Genomic DNA, 23,462 nt, shown 5'->3' with positions numbered 1-23,462 from the left:
GTTGATAAAGAAACTTTATGAAGTTAATAGATTCGTTCTTGAGCAAAACAACAGCAATGATAATAATAATTTCACCTGTTCCCTTTCGTGCAAGTTCCATATTCCACTGGGGTTTTGTGATGGGTGTGCCATCAGAACCTGATGAGTGCTGGGGGATTAAAGCAGATCGGGAGCTGGCTGGCCGGTATTTAGAGAGCCCTAAAATGCCAAAGAAGAGCGAAAACAGGGATTTATTTCTTTGTTTCCCCAAAGAAGAAAACAGTCTGAAGGTTTTTATAAATTAACCTTAAAGCCAGAATCAGTTCAACAGTAAAATTCCAATAATAAAAAGAATACTACTTTTTTAAAGTACTGAAGATCCCCCATTTGATTTACTTCTTTGTCATGGTTCCAATATACTTAAGTCTGAGAAAAATACACATTCAAGAAAGACAGTATACCTGACTGGACTGCTGAACATCTAACTTGGAGTCTACATTCTGGGGCAGAACCATGTCATGTTTTTTATTATTTATGTGGAACTTTGCATATAGTAAAGCATGCCTGCTCCCCCCAAAACTTATTAATAAATTCTATTATAATACTTACTCAACAAATAGATCAAAATAATTTAGGGATTACAGAAGATATTTAAAACAGGAACATTTTAATGGTATAACGTGAACAGCACTGTAGTATCAGGAGACCCAGGTTCTAATTCCAAATTATCCACAAATTAGATATACAGTCTAGGTAAGACATTTATTTTTTTGTGCCTCAATTTCATTTGTCACATGGAAGAGTTCAAGGATTTGGGTCTAGCACTGAGTTGGCTATTACTTGGGTGTGTCGTTTAGGGTAAATCATTTAATATCTCTCTGCTTAAATTTCCTTGTCTGTAAAATTGACAGAATAGATAAATAACTGTTAAGACCTCTTACAAGTATAAAAGCCAAAGAATTCACGACCTGTCAGTTTTCAAAGATAATTAGGTTCATATTCTACCTGATGCCAGTTTTCTACTAGCTCATCCTAGATTACTAGATAGTAAAAAGTACCTTAGGTCTCACAAATAAAATTAAACAAAAAGCCAAACAAACAAAAAGCAGACCAAGGTAGGTAAGGGAGACTTGCACAAATACAGCATGTTAAAAAAAAAAAACAAACCTCATTCAAATGTAAAGATCATAAATTATAACCACAAGCAGCATGAAGTATAAATAGGATTTTCCAGTAAAAAGAAACAGGAACAGGACCTCCCCCGCAAAAAAGAAAAATAGTCATATTCATAATAAAAGAAATGCATTATAAACTTAATGATCATTTTATAGTTAATAAATATCTTTTAAGTTATTACACTGACAATAAAATAGTACCATGAGATACAAAAATGATAAATATTAATGAATTACACCTATGGATCAAGATGGATGAATTTGGGCAGCAAAAGGTTGAGTGAAGAAGACCAAGTCATACTGAGCATCATACCATTTTCATATAATTCAAAAACTAAGGGCAAGTAAACATATAGATCATATATATATGTGGTATACTGTAAAGAAAAGCAGCAGAATGATTAAAAAAAAGAAAAAAAATTCAAGACAGTATTTATTTACTTGTAATGCAAAGACAGGTGAACAGAATCAGGGAAGAAGCATAAAGGGAATGGCCACAGCATGGAGTATAATATACATGTTAAGGTGGGTGGCAGGTTCACCAATATTTGTTTTATTACTGTATTTCACAACTTACATGCAAGTTACATCAAAGCTTTATTCCTGAAAATTTTAAAATGCTGATGACATGAACTAGGTATAATCTCTTCAAAGGGCATTATGGCAATAATATCAAGAGCTATGAAAATCTTCTAAAGATAAGTATCTTACAATAAAGCTAAAAAATCACCAAAAATATATTTTGGGGAATTTATCCTAAGAGCATAATTTGACAAAAACAAAACCTTTTGTATGAAGATATTCAGAGAGAATTATTTGCAAAAAATTAAAATTGGAAACAAATGCCTGCCCACAGGGAAATAATAAGGTAAATTCAAGTGTATCAACTCAATACCGCCTCAGGTAACATTTTCAAAAGAAATGATTATGATGTTTGAGAGATGCATGCAAAAATCTATGATATGATATAATATTATGTGGAACAGGCAGTCAAGAAGAGAAAGTAGTTGTGTTACAGGCTGCATTTACTGTAGTCAAGAAGTTTTGTATATAATTATGGTTACATTATTTATAAAAAAACAAATTTAGTATTTTATTTTGAGGTTAAGCCTACTACAAAAAACAAAACAAAAAAAAGAAATGAAAGCTATTGGAAGGAATCTGATGCATGGATTTTTGAAAAAACAAATCTAGAAGTAAGCCGAATATTTAAAAAGGACCATAATAAAGTAAAAATCAAATGAAATACTTTGAAAAACTCTATTCCTTTGCTGACATGTGTTATAATCTGATACAATCTAGTATTTTATACTGGCTACTTCTAAACTTTATAGTTGTTCTCTTCAAAATAAAGCAACACACCTTAAAATAGTGATATCGCGTGAACTTTCTCCATCAACCCGAGTGAATGCAATATATCTTACCTGGAGTTGACGGCCTTTCAAGCATGTTTAAATGATGGGAAATGAACGCCTGGCTATCATGAACAGTATCCATATCAATCTCCTCCTCATCTTGAGAGCTTGAAAACTAAAACACACACATACAAAACAAAGGAGCAAAAGAGCCATTATATCACTTTATGTTTGGATTTTTGCTCTTAAGAAAGGTAGCAGAAAGGCCACAGGATATACCCCCAAAAAATCTTAAAAGGAAAAGTAGTTTTTTTCTCAAAAAGTATTAAGAGAAAGAAAAGATTATTTGGTTCAGCCTCTAAAAGAAGCTGATTGGAAATTACAGGAAATATAATAGCAACTAAAATCTGTTCCTATGTTGTGGGAAGAAATAGTGAGCTGTGGTAGATTGTGCACACACAGTTCCTCCTCCAAACAGAGAAGTATGTGATAATAGAAGTTTAACAATCAGTTGGAATGTCTTAGATGGACATTTGAGTTCTTTTATGGTTCAGTCTGTCCCAACTGTTCCTGCTAAGGAAAAACCATTGCAAGTATTCAAAAAGATTTACAAGAAGGTGAATATCCTACACTGTTAATACAGGTTTAACCTGTATTTCTTACTCTGATTTTGAGTTTGACTTTACTGCTATCCTCATTCTTCTCCAGTATTTGACCAGGTTCTAGTGGGGACCCCAGTGGTGTATCAGCCTTCCTCTTCACTCCCTGCTGATGAGCTGATATATTACATGATGCTTCCTTGGCAAGGTGATCATCTTCCTGTGGCAATATTCAAGATCAAAATTAGATTTCTGAAGACAAGTAGCTCATGTTATAGCTGAAAACTAATACCTATAGCAACCATGCAGATTAGAGCATGCCCAGTGCCTAAAAGTAATCAGCAATGGGCTTAAAATAAATCTCACCTTTTCCTATCTGCTGGTCTTTTTGGGGGGGAGAAGGGAGACAGTAAAGTGAACTTTTAAAGCTTTCCCCAAAGCATATATCTTTTGGTGTCATTTTCTTCTTTTATCCTAAAGACTCCAAGTATGAAAGTGGATAACTTAATATACATGGGCAAGAATTATAAACATATTCATTTCCACTGGTTTCTAAATATTCAGATATAAAAGAGCTCTTTAATGAGACTCTTTTTTTTTTCTATTAAAAGATGTGTCTTACTTCTTCATAACCCAAACTCTAGGATATATTTTAAATTTATAACAAATAAGTATGGTTATATTTCAGAAAATCTAGGTGGATAAGTACTTTTAAATGACTATTACTAACTAGCATAAAGAGAAATTTGAGTTTTAAAGTGTCAAAACACCAGCAGGGAATTGCCAGGCAAGTAATCTGGTCTAAATATTGGTGAAAAATGAAGCTTCAAGTACTGGGGACATTTTGTCATCAATAAGAAAATCATTTCTGGAAAACTTTCTTTAAATTACAGTAAAATAATTGATATGACCCTAAAGGTCTTTCTACAAAAAGTTTGGTAATTTCATAATGCATAGTTGGAAATAAAAGCTTTTCTAAAAGCACACATACACATATATGTAAATTAAAAAATATAATGCATACTCTCCTCCCAAAATCAGCAGATTACGCTTTTACCTGACCATTCATTGTTATTTATTTGATTCAATAAGCATTTTCCAGGCACCCTTCATATGTTTAGAATTGTGCTATTATGCAAAGTAGCAAAAAAAAAAGTCAAGGCCCTGTGTTCAAACAGCTTGCCATTACAATATATGGACAAGATAGGTTAATATGTAATAGGTTAAATATTCATTTCAGTATTCTACTACTCAAAGTAGAAATTCTATGTTCAAGTACAAAAAAATCATTGTCATCACAAAAAAAGGAGTAAATGGACTAGCAGCACATCATTTGTTATGTGCAGCTCTGTATCAATAGCTGTCAGTAGCACTTTATAAATTGTGAGTGCTAAACTAATGTCAGCTAGCAGTTTTCTAAATGGCACAAGAAGCTGTTAGTGGCTTTAAAATTCACCAGTTCAAAAGAAACAATTCTCTTCTTCAGAGCTCTACATAATAAAACTACACCTTCTATAACACATGTGATTCTTACAGGGTTCTGAAATCCAACTAGCTGTGTGTGACTACTTGGATTAACCGCAGCTTCTTGGTTGCCTGCTATGGCCTCTGGAATTATGGTTGGATTCAAGACAGCTTTTTTCTCTTTCAGATTAAGGACCAAGCCAAGTTCTGGCAAGGGTAAGCAGGAAGGTCTACTGAGGCCAAACAGTGTGAAGTACAAGTCCACAGCACCACACCGTAACCGCCAGTCATGTGAAGTACCTAGGAAGTAAATAACAGTAATAATAAAAAGTCAACATACACGTTTATCCATACTTTTTTTTTTTTTTTTTTTTTGCGGTACGCGGGCCTCTCACTGCTGTGGCCCCTCCCGTTGCGGAGCACAAGCTCCGGACGCGCAGGCTCAGCGGCCATGGCTCACGGGCCCAGCCGCTCTGCGGCATGTGGGATCTTCCCGGACCGGGGCACGAACCCGCGTCCCCTGCATTGGCAGGCGGACTCTCAACCACTGCGCCACCAGGGAAGCCCCTTATCCATACATTTTTCAAATGCTCCAGAACCTGTACAGAGGGAAGGGATGAGAGGGTTATGATACCTAAAGGAGCCACCTATTGACCTAGGCCCCAATGGCAAACCCTCCACTCTAAAGACACTTCTTATAACACGGGAACCTACAACTGCTACAGAAACAATAAATGTTCAAATGCAATCATGAATCTTACAACTGGAAATATTTTATTCTTTCATTCTTCCTACAAAATAAAAATCAGACACCTAGCATAAATCTAATATTCCCAAAACAGTGTTTTTTCTGGCTCTAAATCCTCCTTTTATTTATTTATTTTTTGCTATACACGGGCCTCTCACTGTTGTGGCCTCTCTCGTTGCGGAGCACAGGCTCCGGACGCGCAGGCTCAGCGGCCGTGGCTCACGGGTCCAACCGCTCCACGGCATGTGGGATCTTCCCGGACCGGGGCACGAACCTGTGTCCCCTACATCGGCAGGCGGACTCTCAACCACTGTGCCGCCAGGGAAGCCCTAAATCCTCCTTTTAGTTCCTCCTCCTTGGTAACTGCTCCACATTCATTCATTCTGTTTATCTTGTCTGATTTTCTTCTTGAATAGCTTGTTAGGAAGACAGCACACCAAGAGCCTTCATGAACCCTACCACTGGAAACAAATTCTCCTAACCCTCAAATTTATTACTTTCAGGTTTTAAATACAGTAAGAAACCCTACAACTATTTGAAATAACACAATTCTAAACTTTGACTTATTTTAGAGAAGTAAACTATTTTGCTAAACACCTTCATATTTGTGTTGTTCTAGTAGGTATTTATTTTAAAAAACCAAAAAACAAAAATAAGCAAACCCCGGAGATGGCAACAGGTCATAAAACATGTATTAACCAGAAGAAAACTGCATCTGTAGAAATTCAGTTTAAAGTAGAGACACTTTCCAAGTTCTCTGATGAGTCTCAGTGTCTTCATCTCCAAAATAAGGGTTTTGGTCTCAGATTATACCTTACCCTATAGCAATAAAAGACCAGAGCACAGTGACATCAGAACTCTTCCTCACTTGCCTTCTTTTCCCCAGTGGAACATGCCAGGTAGATACTGCCACCAAACAGAACTGTCAAGGTGAAATTTTCATCTAGGTTTAGATAATTTCTATGGTTTCTAGGCAGAATCTAAAATGACCTAGAGAATTTAAAACATGTGAGAATAAGAAATATTCTTCTGGATAAGAAAAATAAACCATATAAATACTTAATTTCGGCCAAGAAATGTGGTTTCAAACAGGTACCATAATGTTTTAAAAAGGAGAAACAAAAAGGAAAGAAGTTGCTACAGCAAACTTTAGACAGCATAAATATTAAGCTTTGTGGTTTTCAACAACAAATATTAGAATAAGTAAATACATTGTAAGCAAGTACGATTTTGATAAGATTTACTCTGACAGATAGGTAACTATTATATTAACTATGTGCAAAGAACATCCACATGGATTTATAATTTTAATTTACAGAGTTCTTACTATATACTACACACTTGCTTGGCAATATGCATGCCATTAAACAGCTATCAATCCTATTTGAGACATCTTCAGTTTTGCTACTGTGTGATAAGGTAACAGATACATAACACTGCTGAAAGCAAGAGAAAGAGGCAGGAGCTCGAGAAGTATGAGTTTTTATATCATAAAAACTACAGAGAAACCAGAAATTGGAAGAACAGTACAGAGTGAAAGTAAGGATTTTATACTGGAAATCCATTTCCTTCTCTGGAATATCCATATTTGGATACTTTAATGGACTGACATTGCCTAGTTTTTTGTAGGCACTCATTATTCTTCTCAAAGAATTTTACGTATGTAAATGTTCCACAAAGGATAGGTATCAGATTCCTGGGCCTTTTATTACAAAGGCTGGAGGGGCTCAACCCTCTCAGGAAAGGGAGGGAATCCGGCCAGAGCAGCTAGCCCTGTATCTATCTATTTATTCATGGCTATAGCAAGAAAAGAAGTGAATCTCAGGCACTTTATCAGTAAAGAAGCTAGAATGGCTTAGGGTGCATTTACACTGGAATAAAACTTAACCTTGAAGAGCAGTATTGCCCAATTATGTCCACTGCAAATAATGATCCTGGAATCTTTATACAATGTAGATGACATTGAAACAAGTCAGGCAACTGAGTATGAATTACTAAAAGTTTCTTAAAAATTAATTTTAAAAAGCAAGTAGATAATGTATATTTTGATGAGCTAGGGTGTTGTTTTGTTTTTTAAAAGTCAGCTAAGGATGGTTAGGCAGCACAGTGAATGAAAGCTGCTAAAAGCACTGAACCTCTAGAATATGGTTTTTGTTACTTTTTATTTCTATGTGGGCTTTTTGGTTTTGGATTTGTAAAGGTTTTGGTAGACCTTCAATTTGTAGGGAGGAATGAGCATTATTCTTCTGTTCCTGGGGGAAGTCCTTGATTAAATGTTTTTTTCCCACAAAAAACTGACTTATAAATATTACAATTTAAGGCTGATAAGAGGGAGCTAAAAAAATAAGCAGCGCTTCTGTTAAAATCATAAGACAGAAAAAAAATGAGAACATCATGTTTCAAAATCATGGCATAACATCTTAAAATGGTTGTCACTTTATAGTGGAATACAGTCGGAAAAAACACTTCTGCTTACTTACTAGTCAGCTCTGTGATTTTGGGCAATTCAGCTGCCCAGGCCATAAAATGAGAACAATTAACTTAATCTTTAAGGTCCTCTCAGGTCTAAAATTCCATGATTCCAAATCAACCAATTCTATGAGAAATAAGCCCTGGAAGAGCTCCTGATTTCTACCCTCAGTGATAGCATTCTGAAGACCCTTCTTTAATCTTCTAGCTACCCCTCCCAACACAATCACTTATATGGCAAGGAATGCCCATATATATGGAAAAACAAGTCATTATTTTTTCCTCTCAGGTAAAAATGCTGTCCATTCTGGTCTCATTAGCAGTTATACTTTGGGACAAGCCCTGCTTACCTGAATCAGAAGAACAATGCTCAGTGTTGATGTTCTCTATTCAAATCAGAAAGTATCTAAAGACAAATCCTCCAAATAACAAATCTGATCTTAAAAAAGATCATCACTTCATTTTCTGAAGTAATTGACGTTAAAGCTGATCAAGCCAAAAAGCTGCTAAGAAGAAAGCTCACTTTAAAAGCCACCATTTTCAGGACATTTTTCTTTTTCTGGCTGCGCCCTGTGGCTTGTGGGATCCTAGTTCCCCAACCAGGGATCAAACCCGTGCCCCCTGCAGTGGAAGTGCAGAGTCCTAAGCATTGGACTGCCCGGGAATTCCCCAGGACATTTTTCAATAAACGCAGCACTCCTTATTGATGACAGAAGCTTAAAAATTTGTACAGCTAGGCCACACAAGTATGACTGCCATATGGTAGTTCTGTCCTGATCTTTCTGTCTATCTTGCACTAAAGTAAAAAAACACAGCAAATTTCATATATATTCATGTGTGCATTTACATATATAATTTCTGACAAAAAAATGAATTACGTCTAATAAAAATGTTTTAATTTTCTTCCACCATTCCTATTTCTAAGAGGAAGGGTTTGGGGGAGAGAGAAACAGAGGGGCGGAACTTTGAAATCTGATGTTAATATCAAAATTGTTTATTTTCTTATTCCGAAACCTGGCAAATCCTACCGAACTGAATTTTAAGTAGTCCTTCATTCTACCCTCTAGAGCACAGCCGTAAACTTTCAAACATTAAAAGTTCTGATGTAAATAAACAGCCTTCAATGTTCTGAATAATTACATAAATGTTTTTATGTCATTCTTACAGTGAAATGCCAAACAATGAAGAGCAGCTTGTGAGTAAGGGCTAAAATTTCCTTCATGATGATATAGTATCTCTTCAATGAATGCTTATTATCTTAAGGGGGAAAAAAGCATTGTTAAGCAGGCAAGACCAGAGAAAGTAGTTACATTTTAAAATATAGTATTTTAGACATTGTGGGCCTTTTGGTCTCTGTTCAATTACTCAGCTGTGATGCTGTAGTGTAAAAGTTGCCATAGACAATACGTAAGCAAATGAGTAGGACTGTGTTCCAATAAAATTTTATTGGTGGATGCTGACATTTTAATTTCATAAAACTTTCAGGTGTCATGAGACACTATTAACATTTTTTCCAATCATTTAAAAATGTAAAAGCCATTCTTAACTTATGGGCTGTACAAAAACAGATGGTGCGTCAGATCTGGCCCTAGAGCCACTGTTAGCTGACCTCTGCTCTAGATGACATATATACTTTGAAATCTGTAGAAATGAATTAGTACAAGTACATAAAAATTTACAACTGAAATTTACTGATTAACATGCTAATGAATAACATATTGATGGGACATCATCATGCAGCATTAATTTACTGCACACAGTTCCAAACACTTATCTGGCTGTCAGTTTACATGTAACTCTGTCAATATCAGCGCCAGTGGAGAATTTATTCTCAAACTGAAAATTTATTAAACATGATTTAAGGTCTACAGTATTACAAAAAATGTAGTCTAGTCCAGTGGCCATTTCTATAGAATAAGACACAGTTACAAATAAATACTGGAATTGCTGTAATAAATTTATTTGCCATGGAAAAATGATGTGTAATTATTTTAAACAAATTACTATATTATAATTAGTTAACATTTTTGATTACTGTGATTACAATTTTGTATTTTATGTTCAGTAATTTGATTTGTGCATTTTATAAAGAATGACTTTACACCTGTTGCAGTTGTTATAACTGGGAAATAAACACTATACTGACTTAAAAAAAAAGCACCAATAAAAATTTCTGATTCTTAGGTTTTTATTTTTTAAATGAATTTTTTAAATTACTGTCATGTTGAGCTATAATCCAGTACTTTACCTAAAAGCTACAAAAAGTAGGATCTCATATATTTTGAATTTTGAAACATTTTTCTTTGGGAAAGGAAAACGATTTCTTTCAGTGTGCAAAAAAATACATACAGCTAACAGAAGTCAGACAGGTCATAATTCCACCTGCTCCTCACTGCCTATAGGATAAAACACAAATTCCTGAGGCCCTTTGCTTTTGGATCCTAATCTATCTTTCCAGATTAACACTCACTATTTTCCAAATATCCTTTCAGAACTCAAAGGTTTTACATATACTTAATTCTCTTACCTAAAATGTCTTTCTCCTGATAAACTCTTTTCCATTCCTCAAGAGCTGGCTCAAATATCACCACTCCATGAATAGTCCAGCATTCCAGGCAGGGCTCACGGTTCTGTTCTTCAGGTTACCAGGGTATTTTGCTCTTCTCTTTATTTTAGCAACTACCTGTTTGTATTATGGTCTATCTGTTCCTATGTCTCTCTTTCCATTATACTAAGTTAATGGAAAAGGCATCTTTGTATGCAAAAACATAGCACAGGGGCTTCCCTGGTGGCACAGTGGTTGGGAGTCCGCCTGCCGATGCGGGGGATGCAGGTTCGTGCCCCGGTCTGGGAAGATCCCACATGCCGCGGAGCGGCTGGGCCCATGAGCCATGGCCGCTGAGCCTGCACGTCCGGAACCTGTGCTCCGCAACAGGAGAGGCCACAGCAGTGAGAGGCCCGCGTACCGCACAAAAAAACAAAAAACAAAAAACATAGCACAATGGCAAACAGGAGGTGCTCAAGAAATAACTGATGAATAAATTAATACTTGAAACCCTTAAAAAGAATTGCCCCTGGACAATGTAATATTTTTAACTAAAAATAAAACTATTTAAGATTCTTAAGCAACGAGGGATGAAGACTATATAATGTGAAAGATGTTTCTCTTTAAAAATGTGTTACTTTCTGTGGAGGATTATTACTTTAAAAGCTGTATGGGAACTATAAGGACATTTTTGGGGACAACTGAGGAAACCTGAATATGGGATATATATGATAATGGTATTGTGTAGATGCAGGAGAATGTCCTTATTCTTAGGAATATATGCTTAGTATTTTGGGAAAAGTATCATGAGGCAACTTATTTTCAAATGATTCAGAAAAAGAGGGTTTGTAACATATACACAGAGAGTGAAAAGAGAGAAAGTAAATATGGTAAAATGTTAACAACTAGTTAACAGAGCTGAAAATATTCAATATATGGTTATTCTTTATACCATTTTTTAAATTTTTCTAAGCTTTGAAAATTTTAGAAACAAAATGGTGGGGAGAAAATGTTATATGGGAAAATTAAACCAGTGAATGAGTTAAGATATCTAATATGAGTATGCACGTGTACATACATCTATAGTTGTGTGTGTGTGTGTGTGTGTGTGTGTGTATTTTCACAGCAAAAACTGTTAGGAAGATACTTGAGTAGCGCCCAAAACTCAAGGATAAGTGGAGCTACCACACAGCAGGCAGAGTGCAGATACCAGGCAGTCCTGGCATCTTGAGAGTAGAAGTCTGAGAACACTCCTTCTGGCACAGAGCCATTAAAATCCCCCCGGTACATTTCTAAAAAGAGTATTCCTAATAGTCATTGAATGATATATCAATTTTTTAAAAAGCACAAATGTGATTTCTTAGTTCATCTTCCTTTCAAACTAATTTCAATTTTCTAAATCCTGTTTCTATGTATCCTACTGCAATTAATCTCTTATTGAAAAGTTTCTGAAACCAGCTAAGCAAAGAAACTTTGATTCCTCAGGAGTACCTGATGACCATCTCATAAGATGATCCTTCCTTAACTGCCATGATACGTCTCCATATATTTCAAATGAGTTCAAAAATTTTATAACTAAGCAAAGTCAACACCTTTCAAATCCACCTTGGAACAGGACAAAAATAAATGAATTAAATATAATTAAATCCCTATCGCCCACAATTTATTTGTTCTCCATATGTAAATCAAGATAATGCTTATCTCAAGTGACGTGATAACCCAGGAACCCCAATAAAGAGTAAGGGGCAGGCAGAGTTCCAAAGGATTTAGGGACTTAGATGATGCTCTAGCTCCTTTTGTTACAAGTGAGTTCTCATTAACATTTCTTAAAACAGTAACTGTTAAGAAGATAATATAGCAATGTGAAAAATTCTCATGATAAAATGCAATTTAAAAACTTCACTACAACTATGTCCATACACATATACACAAAAAGCAATTTTTTTCCCTAAAGACCAAATACACTCAAATCTGAACAGTGGAGATATAATGAAATTATATGGTATTTTCCTTTTATGTTATTTTGTGCAGACAAACTCTGCAACATGATACTACTTATTATTGGAAAAAAAAACTTTAAAGGAATTTCTTCGATCAGATTCATTTATGTATCCCAGAGGCCCAGGCTTGGAAGGGAAATGGGCAACCTTCTAATCAATCTTCCCTAATGCCCAATGTTCTCCAAAAACATTAAAAAGAAAAACAAAACCAAAAAACCCTCCCAATTATTTGTGCCACTCCCACTGTTCATATTGCTCCCAGTTATTTATCTGAAGAACCAAGCAAAAAACTGCTTATGACCATGGCCTCACTGATCTGTTCTGTTTAGATTATTGGCACAGAGAATTCCAAACTGAAGCAGTAACTGTACTTTATACTGAACACTATCAAAAATAAATACTAAACATCAATCAGACCTTGAGTTTGTATAACCACAATCTTCCAATGGGCTTCAAATGTTTTACAGAGATTGTCTCATTAATCTTAAACACACATTTATTTTGTCCATGAAATCTTCCCTAGAAGGCGATATGAGAATTCTTTGTACTTCATTATGCCTTCCTCAAAGTTGTAATCCATCACAACAATGGAATCATGCATTCTTACTAAGAATATATTCAACACAGTACAGTTTGTGCCACATATTAACTGCTGAATGATCCTTTACAAGTTTGTGAACTTGTATGCTCATCCCCTGGATCTAAATGACAGTAATCACAACATTCTTTAAGGTAACCACCAGTAGCAAAATATAAAACACGTAAACAGTAGCACTTATTCTTCTAGGTATTAGGGAAAATATGAGAATAATAATTTGGCAATATCGACATAAACTGGATTATGTGTTGTTTTCTGAATATTTTGAGGACAAGGGCCATTCTATTTTCAATTTTATTAAATTTCAATGAAATATCTACTATGGTGCCTTTACTTGGGGTTATTGGACTATGACTATGAAACTGAGGGACAGAAGTTATACAACCACAACATCTCAGTGATAGTAAATTAAATAATTTTTGAAAAAGAATCAGAACTTGGTATTTAGTTGTGATTCAGTGAAGCAGTCACTAATAAGATAGGCAGGGCAAGTTATTTTCCAATATTCTAGAAAGAAGGTAAAGTGACATATTTATTAGAACGAATACCCACTGCTCCCTCACCGTCTATCTGTAACAACTTGTCTTTAAGCAAAACACTTTTCAGCCTAGCTTTTGATTGAATTTTAAATCAAAACCAGTGAATTTTAAATCAAAACCAGTATTACAATTTCAACATATCAGAGACATAAGGCAAATTTTTTTTACATATATACTACAGTTAGAAGTCAATAGGAAAAGACCAATAATTCAATTAAATAAAAATGGCAAAGAATATGAATGACTTACATGAAAGGAACTACAAATAGCTGACATATATGAGAAGTATAATGATATCATTACTATGTTAGTATAACAACATTTTTGAGCACATAATATGAACTAGTTACTGTGCTTTACAAATATGAACTCATTTAATTTTCAGTTTGCAGAAGTAGGTACTATCATCACCTGCACTTTAAAAATGAAAAACGATAGGCTTAGACAAGTCACATTGAGAGTAAGTCATCCAGCTGAGACTTAACCCTCAGCAAACTAGCTCCAGAGCTCATGCTTGGGAGCACTAACCGCCTCTTGACTTCACTTAAATAATGGAAATTAAAACTGTGATGAGATACCATGATCTCCAAGGTGCAGAACAGTAACAATATGCACTGCTCTGGAAAGGATACACAAGAAATTGGTTACCTCTGGGAAAGGCCACTAGGAGGCTAGGGAAAAGAGGTGAGAAGCCATTTTTTCAACCCTCTGTAACCTTCTGAAATAAAAATAATAATATTTGCAAATTCATGTCTACAGCTCTTTAAACATTTGGGACACTTTCCCATAAATTAATATTTTTGTTTCCTCAACCACCCTGTGGGGCAAAGTGAGTGTCTATGTCCTTAGCAAATATAATCACAGCCACTACTGTGAAGGTAAGTATTCTCCTTAAAAAATAAAATAAAATAAAGGACAAATTAACCACAGTTCTTTAGTATGGATAACCTGTTATAAAATGAAAATACCCCAATAATAAAAAAAATTTTTAAAGCCATTGCTGTCTTACCAGAATTCATAAGTTTCCAAAGTTGATCTACCAAAGCTTCATTGCATAAGGGAGACTCCATGTTCTTAGTAAATGGTGGGTTCTTAGTTAACATGTTTAGAATCTTATGTCTGAAAGATAAAGAAAAATTAAATTTTTGCTAACCATTAAATAAAAACTTTTGAAAATTATCTGCAGTTCCTCCTTCCTATTTTATCGTCTCTCTTCTGAGATCTAGCATTGCGTTTTAGTTCCATTTCAAAAGACATTATGTTGCATTCTAAACATTTACTATTGTTTTTTTACTAAAAAATTCTGGTGGATTTGTTCTCTCTAAAAGTGCCTTAGGGTACAATGACGTCTTCTAAAACCTGACTCTATATATTCCTAACCAACATTTCCTATCCCACTTCTAAAATGAACATTTTACTCTTCTTAGAAAAGTTTACAAAAAAGACTGGTTAGCAAATATAAAAATCTTAAAATGAGGCAAAAAAAAAATCACATGTAGGCCAAGAAGTCTACATTTGAGACAATATAAACTTTATTATTATAGTAACTTTGCAAAGCATAAAAATGTGCAGCACTATTTTAAATATGGAGATTGCAAAAAAGTTTCCTCAAAATAAGCGGAAGCTTAAGAGAGTCAATTAAGAAAAGTATCCTCACAGAGGATAGGAGTTAAACTCCACTATTGGAAGTTTTTATCTTACATGAAAGGCTACCCAAACACATTATGGAGTCTTCTGAAAAATAGGACAATGTGACCAATACAAAATTTGAAAAACAAATGCTCAATGCTACGAGCAGGAGACACCATAAAAAAAGAATAGAGAAAGAAAAGGAGAAGCAAGGAAGCCACGGCAGTAGTCTAGCATTCAGGATAAAAGCCAGGTCTAGGACTAGGTCTGAGAAATTCAAGATCTCAGAATAATGGAAGGCTTGGGTATAACTAAGGAAGAAAGAAACTTAGGTCATTATATTTGTTGAGGTTAGCAAGACCTTAAAGAAGTTGAACCTGGGAAATTTTTACGTTTAGTGGCAACAGATCAAATTGGATTTGTACTTGAAAAAAAGATGGGAGGAAAGTAGAACTGCAAGGCTGTAGTTTAAGTCACTTAACCCCTTTTGGCTTCAATATCTTGTCTGTAAAACTGAAAGATGTGACTTTCACTGTTAACATACTTTTGTGATTTGACATTTTAAGACTGAAGACTATTGAAAGGCTACGAGAACCAAACGTGAAATGTGGTTATAGATGCAATTTATACATAGGTAATACGAAAGGGGATACATACCTTATGGATATTTCATATCCATATTTTCATATCTTTATGAGTAAAGATATTTTCATATCTTTAGGAGCAATTTCTGTTTGTAAGAATAGATCGGTATTACAGGTAAATAACACCGTTTAAAACGTGGATGGATTTTTCTTTAGAAGATGTTAATGTTAATACTTTTAATTTGCATGAAGAAGAAAAGTTAAGTTTCTATCCGGCTGCTTCCCCAATTACCCCAAATACCCTAGGGCCCAACAAATAAAACTTCATGGTATTTACTCAGATCATTACAAACTCTTTACAGCCATGCCAATGAATTGTAAATGGTACTCTGGGGATAGCTCTGAAATTATAATTAAAAGAGCAATAATGATTATTATGTGTACTACTTTTAGTAAATTAAGCATTTTTTCAAAAGTTATTTTTCTTTAAAGTTTAGATGATAGAAGAAAGGCTTTCACAAGGAAGTATTTATAACTGACTAAACACTCAACGCAATACTCAGAGGAGATAAAGTTTAAGGGCAGAAAATGAGAATCTTATGCTTAATTTTTAAGAGATTAAACAAAATTCACAATAAGCATACACTTCAGATATACGAAACAGACCTGAAGCAAATCCTGAGAAAATCATGGGTTTATGCCATGTTCATGGTAGCAAAAGCAACACATTATTTCCCTAAACAACTGACAAATTTCTTGGTGGACTAGTCCAATCCCATTGCCAATCACTATCTATAAGAAATGCAGTCAAATCGAAACCAGAAAAATGTTCAAAATCTCTCTGGAGAAAAGGCATTCAGTGTAAGTGTGTCCCTTGAGGAAATGATATATTGTGATCATATATGCATGCTTGATTCCAACATGAGAAGATAATTCCATGTCATCTTTAAAATAATCCTACCCAAATCTAAAGTAAATATATTTAATAAGTTCTTCTTATTAATGTAAAAAGTAATATACATGCATAGAAATGACTGGAAAGGAATAATCCAAAATGTTAAGAATTATTGCTCTGGTTGAAATAATTATACGCTATTTTTAAGTTGTCTTCTTAATGTGAGTTTATATTTTTGCAAATCTGAATGAGCATTTTAAGTTATTCCCATTGAAAGGAAACTGTAATTTTCAAAAATGTAAATTTGTTTTAAAAACAATGCACCAAAGCACACTTACTTAAATTCTTAAGATATCCTAATAAAGAACTGATTTACAATCTGAAAATCTTTCATTTATTTATTTATTTTTGGCTGCATTGGGTCTTTGTTGCTGCGCACAGGTTTTCTCTATTTGTGGTGAGCAGGGTCTACTCTTCGTTGCGGTGCAAGGGATTCTCATTGTGGTGGCTCCTCTTGTTGTGGAGCATGGGCTCTAGAGCTCAGGCTCAGTAGTTGTGGTGCACAGGCTTAGTTGCTCCGCGGCATGTGGGATCTTCCCGGACCAGGGCTCGAACCTGTGTCTCTCGCATTGGCAGACGGATTCTTAACCACTGGCTACCAGGGAAGTCCTGAAAATCTTCTATTGAGAGAAGACTATACAAGGAAAGCCAACAACCCTATTATTACATTTAAAACATCAAACCCAAATAAAAGACCAAGAACTTTCCCAAACATTTAAAAATAATTAAACAGCTTAAGGTTTTTTTTTACATACAGTTGTCACTACAGAGATAAAATCACTTTTCTTTAACATATGAATTAAGTTAAACATATATATGATTAGAGGGGGAAAAATTATATTCAACCACTTGTTTAACATGTATTTAATTACCTATATGCAAAGCATCATGCTATGTGCCAGACATACAGTGGCAAAAGGAGACAAGGTCCCTGTCTTTTTAAAACTTATACTCTCATGGGGGAGACAGCAGTAACAAAAAAAATCAAACTATAATAATACACATACATAGGAACTATGTATGTACTTGAGTAAAGGAACAACTGTAGGATTTTATGGGCAATTATGACTTGAGGGACATGACCTAGTGCAGGTAGTCAAGAAAGTATCCTTGTAGAAATGGTGTTCAAATTTAGCTTTAAAGCATACAGGAGTAATTACAAGTAACTAATTTCTTTCCTCTAAATTTTAAGGTTTCAGCCCCCAAATTCTTCAGAGCTTTATCTAACTCTCAAAAAATCAGCAATTGTGATATACATAATAATACAGAAATTTTTTAAATCAACAGCTAAAAAAAATTTCTTATTAATGACCATCTTACTATTAGGAGTTTAAAAATCAACCAAAAGCCATAAAAATAAAACGCTCTTTTGGGGGCAGGAGAGACGAATGTCACTGATTTTAAGACAGACAGAAACAGAAACGTTTACCTACCTTTAAGATTAAGAATTCTATCCAATTAACACAGCAGAATATAGCAGTTCTATATGATGGCTACTCAACGAGTTTAAGAAAAAGTAACAGAACAGACTGGTGGTTGCCAGAAGCAGGAGCTGGGTGGTGGTGAAATGGGTGAATGGGGTCAAAGGGTACAAACTTCCAAGTTGTAAGATAAATAAGTCATGGGGAGGTAATATATAGCATGGTGACTATGGTTAGTAATACTGTGTTGCATATTTGAAAGTTGCTAAGAGAATAGATCTTAGAAGTTCTTATCAAAAGAAAATAATCTGTAACTATGTATGGTAATGGATGTTAACCAGACTTATAGTGGTGATCATTTTCTAAAACATAGAAATATGGAATCAATATGCTACACACCTGAAACTAATATGTCAATTACACCTCAATATAAATAGATAGGAAGGGAGGAAGGAAAAGAAAAGGTAATGATGGGGACAAAGAGAAAAGGACAGAGTTCCTATTCAAAGCATAAAAAATAGAGAAAAAAAACCCCCCACAAAATAGAGACAGATATCCCAAGACACCAAATATTACACACATACAATAACCGTTGATGCGGTAATAACACTCCTATCCTGTGACCATTCACTGCCATTAAAGACTTTCTTTAAGATGTGTTGAACTTTTTTTAACTATAACTGTGGGCTAGATGACATTAAGTAAAGCCTAAGAGGTTCCCTATTCGTGATATAAATGAATCACATCACTTATGAAGTAAACACATCAAATATAATCATGAAATATATCTTTATACAGATTTTCAGTTTAGAATGTAAATAACAGTGCTCTTAAAATTTGAATGACATTAACAGCTCCACATTTCAAAAGCAATCATTTAGACTGTACAGTATATAATTTAGAAACATAACTACAAGTATTATATAATATTATAATCTGCTGAAAATGATCCTCAAAACACAATTTTAAGATCTCAGAAATATATGCCTTGGGGCTTCCCTGGTGACGCAGTAGTTAAGAATCTGTCTGCCAATGCAGGGGATGCGGGTTTGAGCCCTGGTCCGGAAAGATCCCACATGCCACGGAGCAACTAACCCTGTGCGCCACAACTATTGAGCCTGCGCTCTAGAGCCCGTGAGTCACAACTACTGAGCCCACGCACCACAACTACAGAAGCCCACGTGCCTAGAGCCTGTGTTCCACAGCAAGAAGCCTGTGCACCACAGAGAAGAGTAGCCCTTGCTTGCCTCAACTACAGAAAGCCCATGCATAACAACAAAGACCCAATGCAGCCAAAAATAAGTTAAAAGTAAATTAATTAAAAAAAAAGAAATATGTGCCTTGATGTTAGTTCTTGATGTGAATTGAAAACATAAATGAATACATGATAAGCTTTATTTATACTGTATTTATACTTTCTGTCCCTACTTGTCATCAGCAGCATCTTATTATAAACTTTCAAATGCATGAGCTCTGGCAGATAAAGAGATGAGGCTGGTTTCCTGCCTATTCTCTTTTATATGAGTATTTACTTCAGAATGGGTGATTATGAGATTTTTGTCCATGTCAACCTTACCCCTGGTACACATCAATACAAGGACAAATTATTTAAAATACAATTCAGATCACAAATCAAGAACTATGAAATACAAAGAGAAGAACTTTGTACAAAGAATATTTATTTAATAAGCATCATTTAAAACACTTGAAATATAGATTTCAGTTAGCTGAAATCCCTTACATGGATTCTTCATGCTCAGATGCATTTCAGTGAAGTTAAAAGGCAGAGTTTAAAAAAAAAAAAAAAAAAGGCAGAGTTTATTTGTATGCTTTTTTAGATGAAAAATATCTGCCAACTGATGTGTAAAGTTGAAGAAGACAATGTCTCTGTGTTCTTATTTCTAGTTGGAATAGCTAAAATCTAAATTATCTTCCAGCTTTCAAATTTCATTTTATGAGACTGAATTATTACAACATGTGAACACAAATTTGAGTCTACTAGGTGTAAAGAAAGGACGGCAGAAATGGTAAAAATTTTAATACTGCACGAATACACTATAAATATCCTACTTTGCAAAAGAAAGCAGCAGAAATGAAAGAAATGAAGAAGAAAATACAAAAATGAAAATAGTTACCACGTCAGGACCAGGATTTTCTTTTATTATCCCTTATTTTCTAAATTTTTAACAATGTCATATTACATTTTAAAATCCTAAGTCCATTTATTAAAAATTAAGATTCTATATAAGATAGAAAGGAACAAATGGGATACATCAAAACACTGCTTTTATTTACTTTTAAAATAGATTAAATCAATCGATACAGAGGTTTTAGGATAAGGGCTTTCTTCCTCCATGTGCACTAAAAACGGATACACAAGCTTTTCTTTAAGTTACAATAGAAATCACATGTAAAATTCAGGGAATTACCCTTAGTAACAATGTATTTTTAAAAATGTCTTTCCAAAGGCAAATAAAATAAATAAGGACATGAGTAAATGGATAACATATTCCTATATTTTCAAAAATTATATACATGTTCCATATACATGGAACAAGTATAATGCTCTGAAATTATTTACTTTAGGACTTACAAAAACAAAATATTACAGCATAAAAAAACTAACCTTACATAGGGTACAGGGTCATTCTGAATCATATTAAGTAGCCATTGCAATTCTTCATAACTCCTGTCCACTGAAAATAAAAATAAAGAAATACTTTTGTTGTTAATTATAACAAATTTAAACAAGTGACAAATAGGGAATTTATACTTAATATTTAGGATTCTGCCTTTAATATTTAGGATTCTGCCTTAGCCGTATTTCCAATCAGAGTTGAAGGATGTAGGTGATTTCTTACATGTTTTAATGCAACAGGCCACTTGGCAAATTTTACAAGTACTGTGCTATATATGTAGCCAAAACATAAAACAGGACCAAGAGTATATTTTCCACTAAGGCGTAAATCAACAGTAAATACAACATAAAACAAATTGTAATTTATTAAGAGCTCTAAATTAGAGATGATTAACTCTAAATGGAAATGTGTTTAAATTGTTTTTCTAGATGCTTAAATCAAATTATAGAGAGGTTCGATACTCAATGGTATCTCAACTATATCATACAGTATGGTAAACTGTTTCTGCCCAAGTGGTTTCTTTCATTTAAGACAAAAGAGCAGCCTTAACTTTTCACTATAACATAAGAAACAACTGCAAAACTAGTACTATAAATATAAATAACTTTAACAAAATAACTTATTAGCTATTTCCATTTACCTTTTCAAAAAGTATTGCTTTTATGATTTGAAAAGCTTTATTTTTAGAATTTTATTTCTAATATTTTCCACTTTTTCATTTTCTAATGAACTGGATTTATGGTTCACACTTAAATATCTCTCAATTAAATTACACTTATTAATTTAGCATTCTTTTTGGAAATCATAATATTAGCATTCTATTTGATTTCAGGTAGTACTAATTCATGAATTCTTCATATTATATGATTTATGTGAGTGAACATCATTCATATAACTTGGCTGGGAATAATGGCATATTTGGTAGACCTCAAGATTTCCATATTTCACAAATTGGTAAAAGGCAAAATAAAACTGAAAACTGACATAAGATTACATTTTTTTTCTTGCCAAGAAATACGTGAAAAAACGTTCTTATTTTAACCAGCATTTTTTAAAAGAAAGACTACTTTAACCCTCAACAAAAAGGAAGAACAAATGACAGTCCTTTCTGAACTTGGGCCAACACATATAACACACACACTATATTGTTCTTACTCTTTTATAATGTCTTTCTAGAAGCAGTATTTCTACTGAAATTTACAAAAAATTATAAGGATTTGAGTATATTTTCCTCTACTTAACATGAGAAACTTAACCAGTATCTACTAAAGAATTTCCCTCACCCATTCCTCTCTTTCTACATTCAGATGAGAATGTTATCATAACTTCTTTATTCTTCCCATATTTTAGTATAATCTGGAATTTTAGATTAATTTACATAGTTCTTATACTGACATGTTATTTTTTAAGAATTTCTTTGAAATTTGCATTAAATTTTACAACCATGTTAACAAATATTTAAGCTTAGCTCTTCATTTTATAGGTATAGTTGCTTGTCACTGGGCCTTTCATATCACACTTTCATCAATCTTGAGTTATTATTTTGATTCCTTTACAGGTCAGCTGAAAATTATCTTTCAGACTTTTGTTTTTTAAAATGTTACATAGGAAATGTACTTCTAAGTCTTCAAGGCTATAGGAACAACAACTTGGCAAAGTAGAAAATCTTAGGTCATAATTTTCCCTAAGCATTATGTTAGCCTGTGTTCACTGTCTTTTGAACTCTTCTTATTCTGAAGAAGTTACAGGCCACAGTATTTTTTCACCTTGTACAATAACTGGGTTCTGATATTCCTAGGAACTTATACATTTTTTTCCTTAACCTTAAAATTTTAAATTTCATCAGACTCTAGCTTAGGTCAGTCTCATTTACACTCTTTAAAAGTATTCTATTATTTCTGGGATTATTGCTTTTCTTCCACCTGCTCTATTCTTTATGACAGTTTTTTTTTTTTTTTTTTTTTTTTTTTTGGCAGTACTAGGGCCTCTCACTGTTGTGGCCTCTCCCGTTGCGGAGCACAGGCTCCGGACGCGCAGGCTCAGCGGCCATGGCTCACGGGCCCAGCCGCCCCGCGGCATGTGGGATCTTCCTGGACCAGGGCACGAACCTGTGTCCCCTGCATCGGCAGGCGGACTCTCAACCACTGTGCCACCAGGGAAGCCCGTTATGACAATTTTTAAAAATATTTTCATCTCCTTAACTTTCTTCTATTTCTGAAAATGTTTTGAATATGTAGTGTTCTCTTATTCATATTTTTCCTTATGTTTTTTTTCAACTTCACAAAGCCTTGCCTAATCCCCCTCCTGAAGTTCCTACTTGTATCTCTTGCTCTACTTTCACAGATAACAGTTTTGACAGGTACAAAATGTTTTCTTTTTTTTTTTTTTTTTTTGCAGTACGAGGGCCTCTCACTGCCATGGCCTCCCTCATTGCAGAGCACAGGCTCCGGACGCACAGGCCCAGCGGCCATGGCTCACAGGCCCAGCCACTCCACAGCATGTGGGATCCTCCCAGACCGGGGCACAAACCTGCGTCCCCTGCATCGGCAGGCGGACTCCCAACCACTGCGCCACCAGGGAAGCCCCAAAATGTTTTCTTGAAACCTTATGTAATTAGAAATTTCTCCCCAACCTTCTGTTTCTTAAAATAACATGTAATTAAAGCTATAAAATGATACACTAACTTTTCAGAAAGACCAAAGATATCTATCTATAACTCTTTTCTTTTCCCTCATTTACTAATTTTTATATGAATTCTACATT

The 23,462-nt window shown here is 34.4% G+C and overlaps 1 protein-coding gene across 6 annotated transcripts in view; it reads right to left on the bottom strand.

Annotated features, from left to right (window-relative positions):
- The window catches only part of TAF2 (TATA-box binding protein associated factor 2), an 83,048-nt gene that overhangs the window by 11,481 nt on the left and 48,105 nt on the right, over positions 1-23,462 (bottom strand). For 4 of the 6 annotated variants that reach the window (XM_067711402.1, XM_067711399.1, XM_067711401.1 and 1 more), the window contains 6 exons: positions 20,687-20,756; positions 14,481-14,590; positions 4,643-4,872; positions 3,173-3,328; positions 2,579-2,684; positions 76-198 (listed from right to left, as the gene is read on the bottom strand). In XM_067711402.1, the coding sequence (XP_067567503.1) occupies positions 76-198; positions 2,579-2,684; positions 3,173-3,328; positions 4,643-4,872; positions 14,481-14,590; positions 20,687-20,756 (795 nt within the window). The remainder of the gene's footprint in view (positions 1-75; positions 199-2,578; positions 2,685-3,172; positions 3,329-4,642; positions 4,873-14,480; positions 14,591-20,686; positions 20,757-23,462) is intronic. The other 2 variants (XM_067711403.1, XM_067711404.1) reach the window with 1 other exon arrangement.

Source organism: Pseudorca crassidens, chromosome 17 (genome assembly GCF_039906515.1).
Source record: "Pseudorca crassidens isolate mPseCra1 chromosome 17, mPseCra1.hap1, whole genome shotgun sequence".
Taxonomy (NCBI): Eukaryota; Metazoa; Chordata; class Mammalia; order Artiodactyla; family Delphinidae; genus Pseudorca; species Pseudorca crassidens.
Note: the sequence above shows the minus strand (reverse complement) of the source record. Positions and strands in the feature narration are given on the sequence as shown.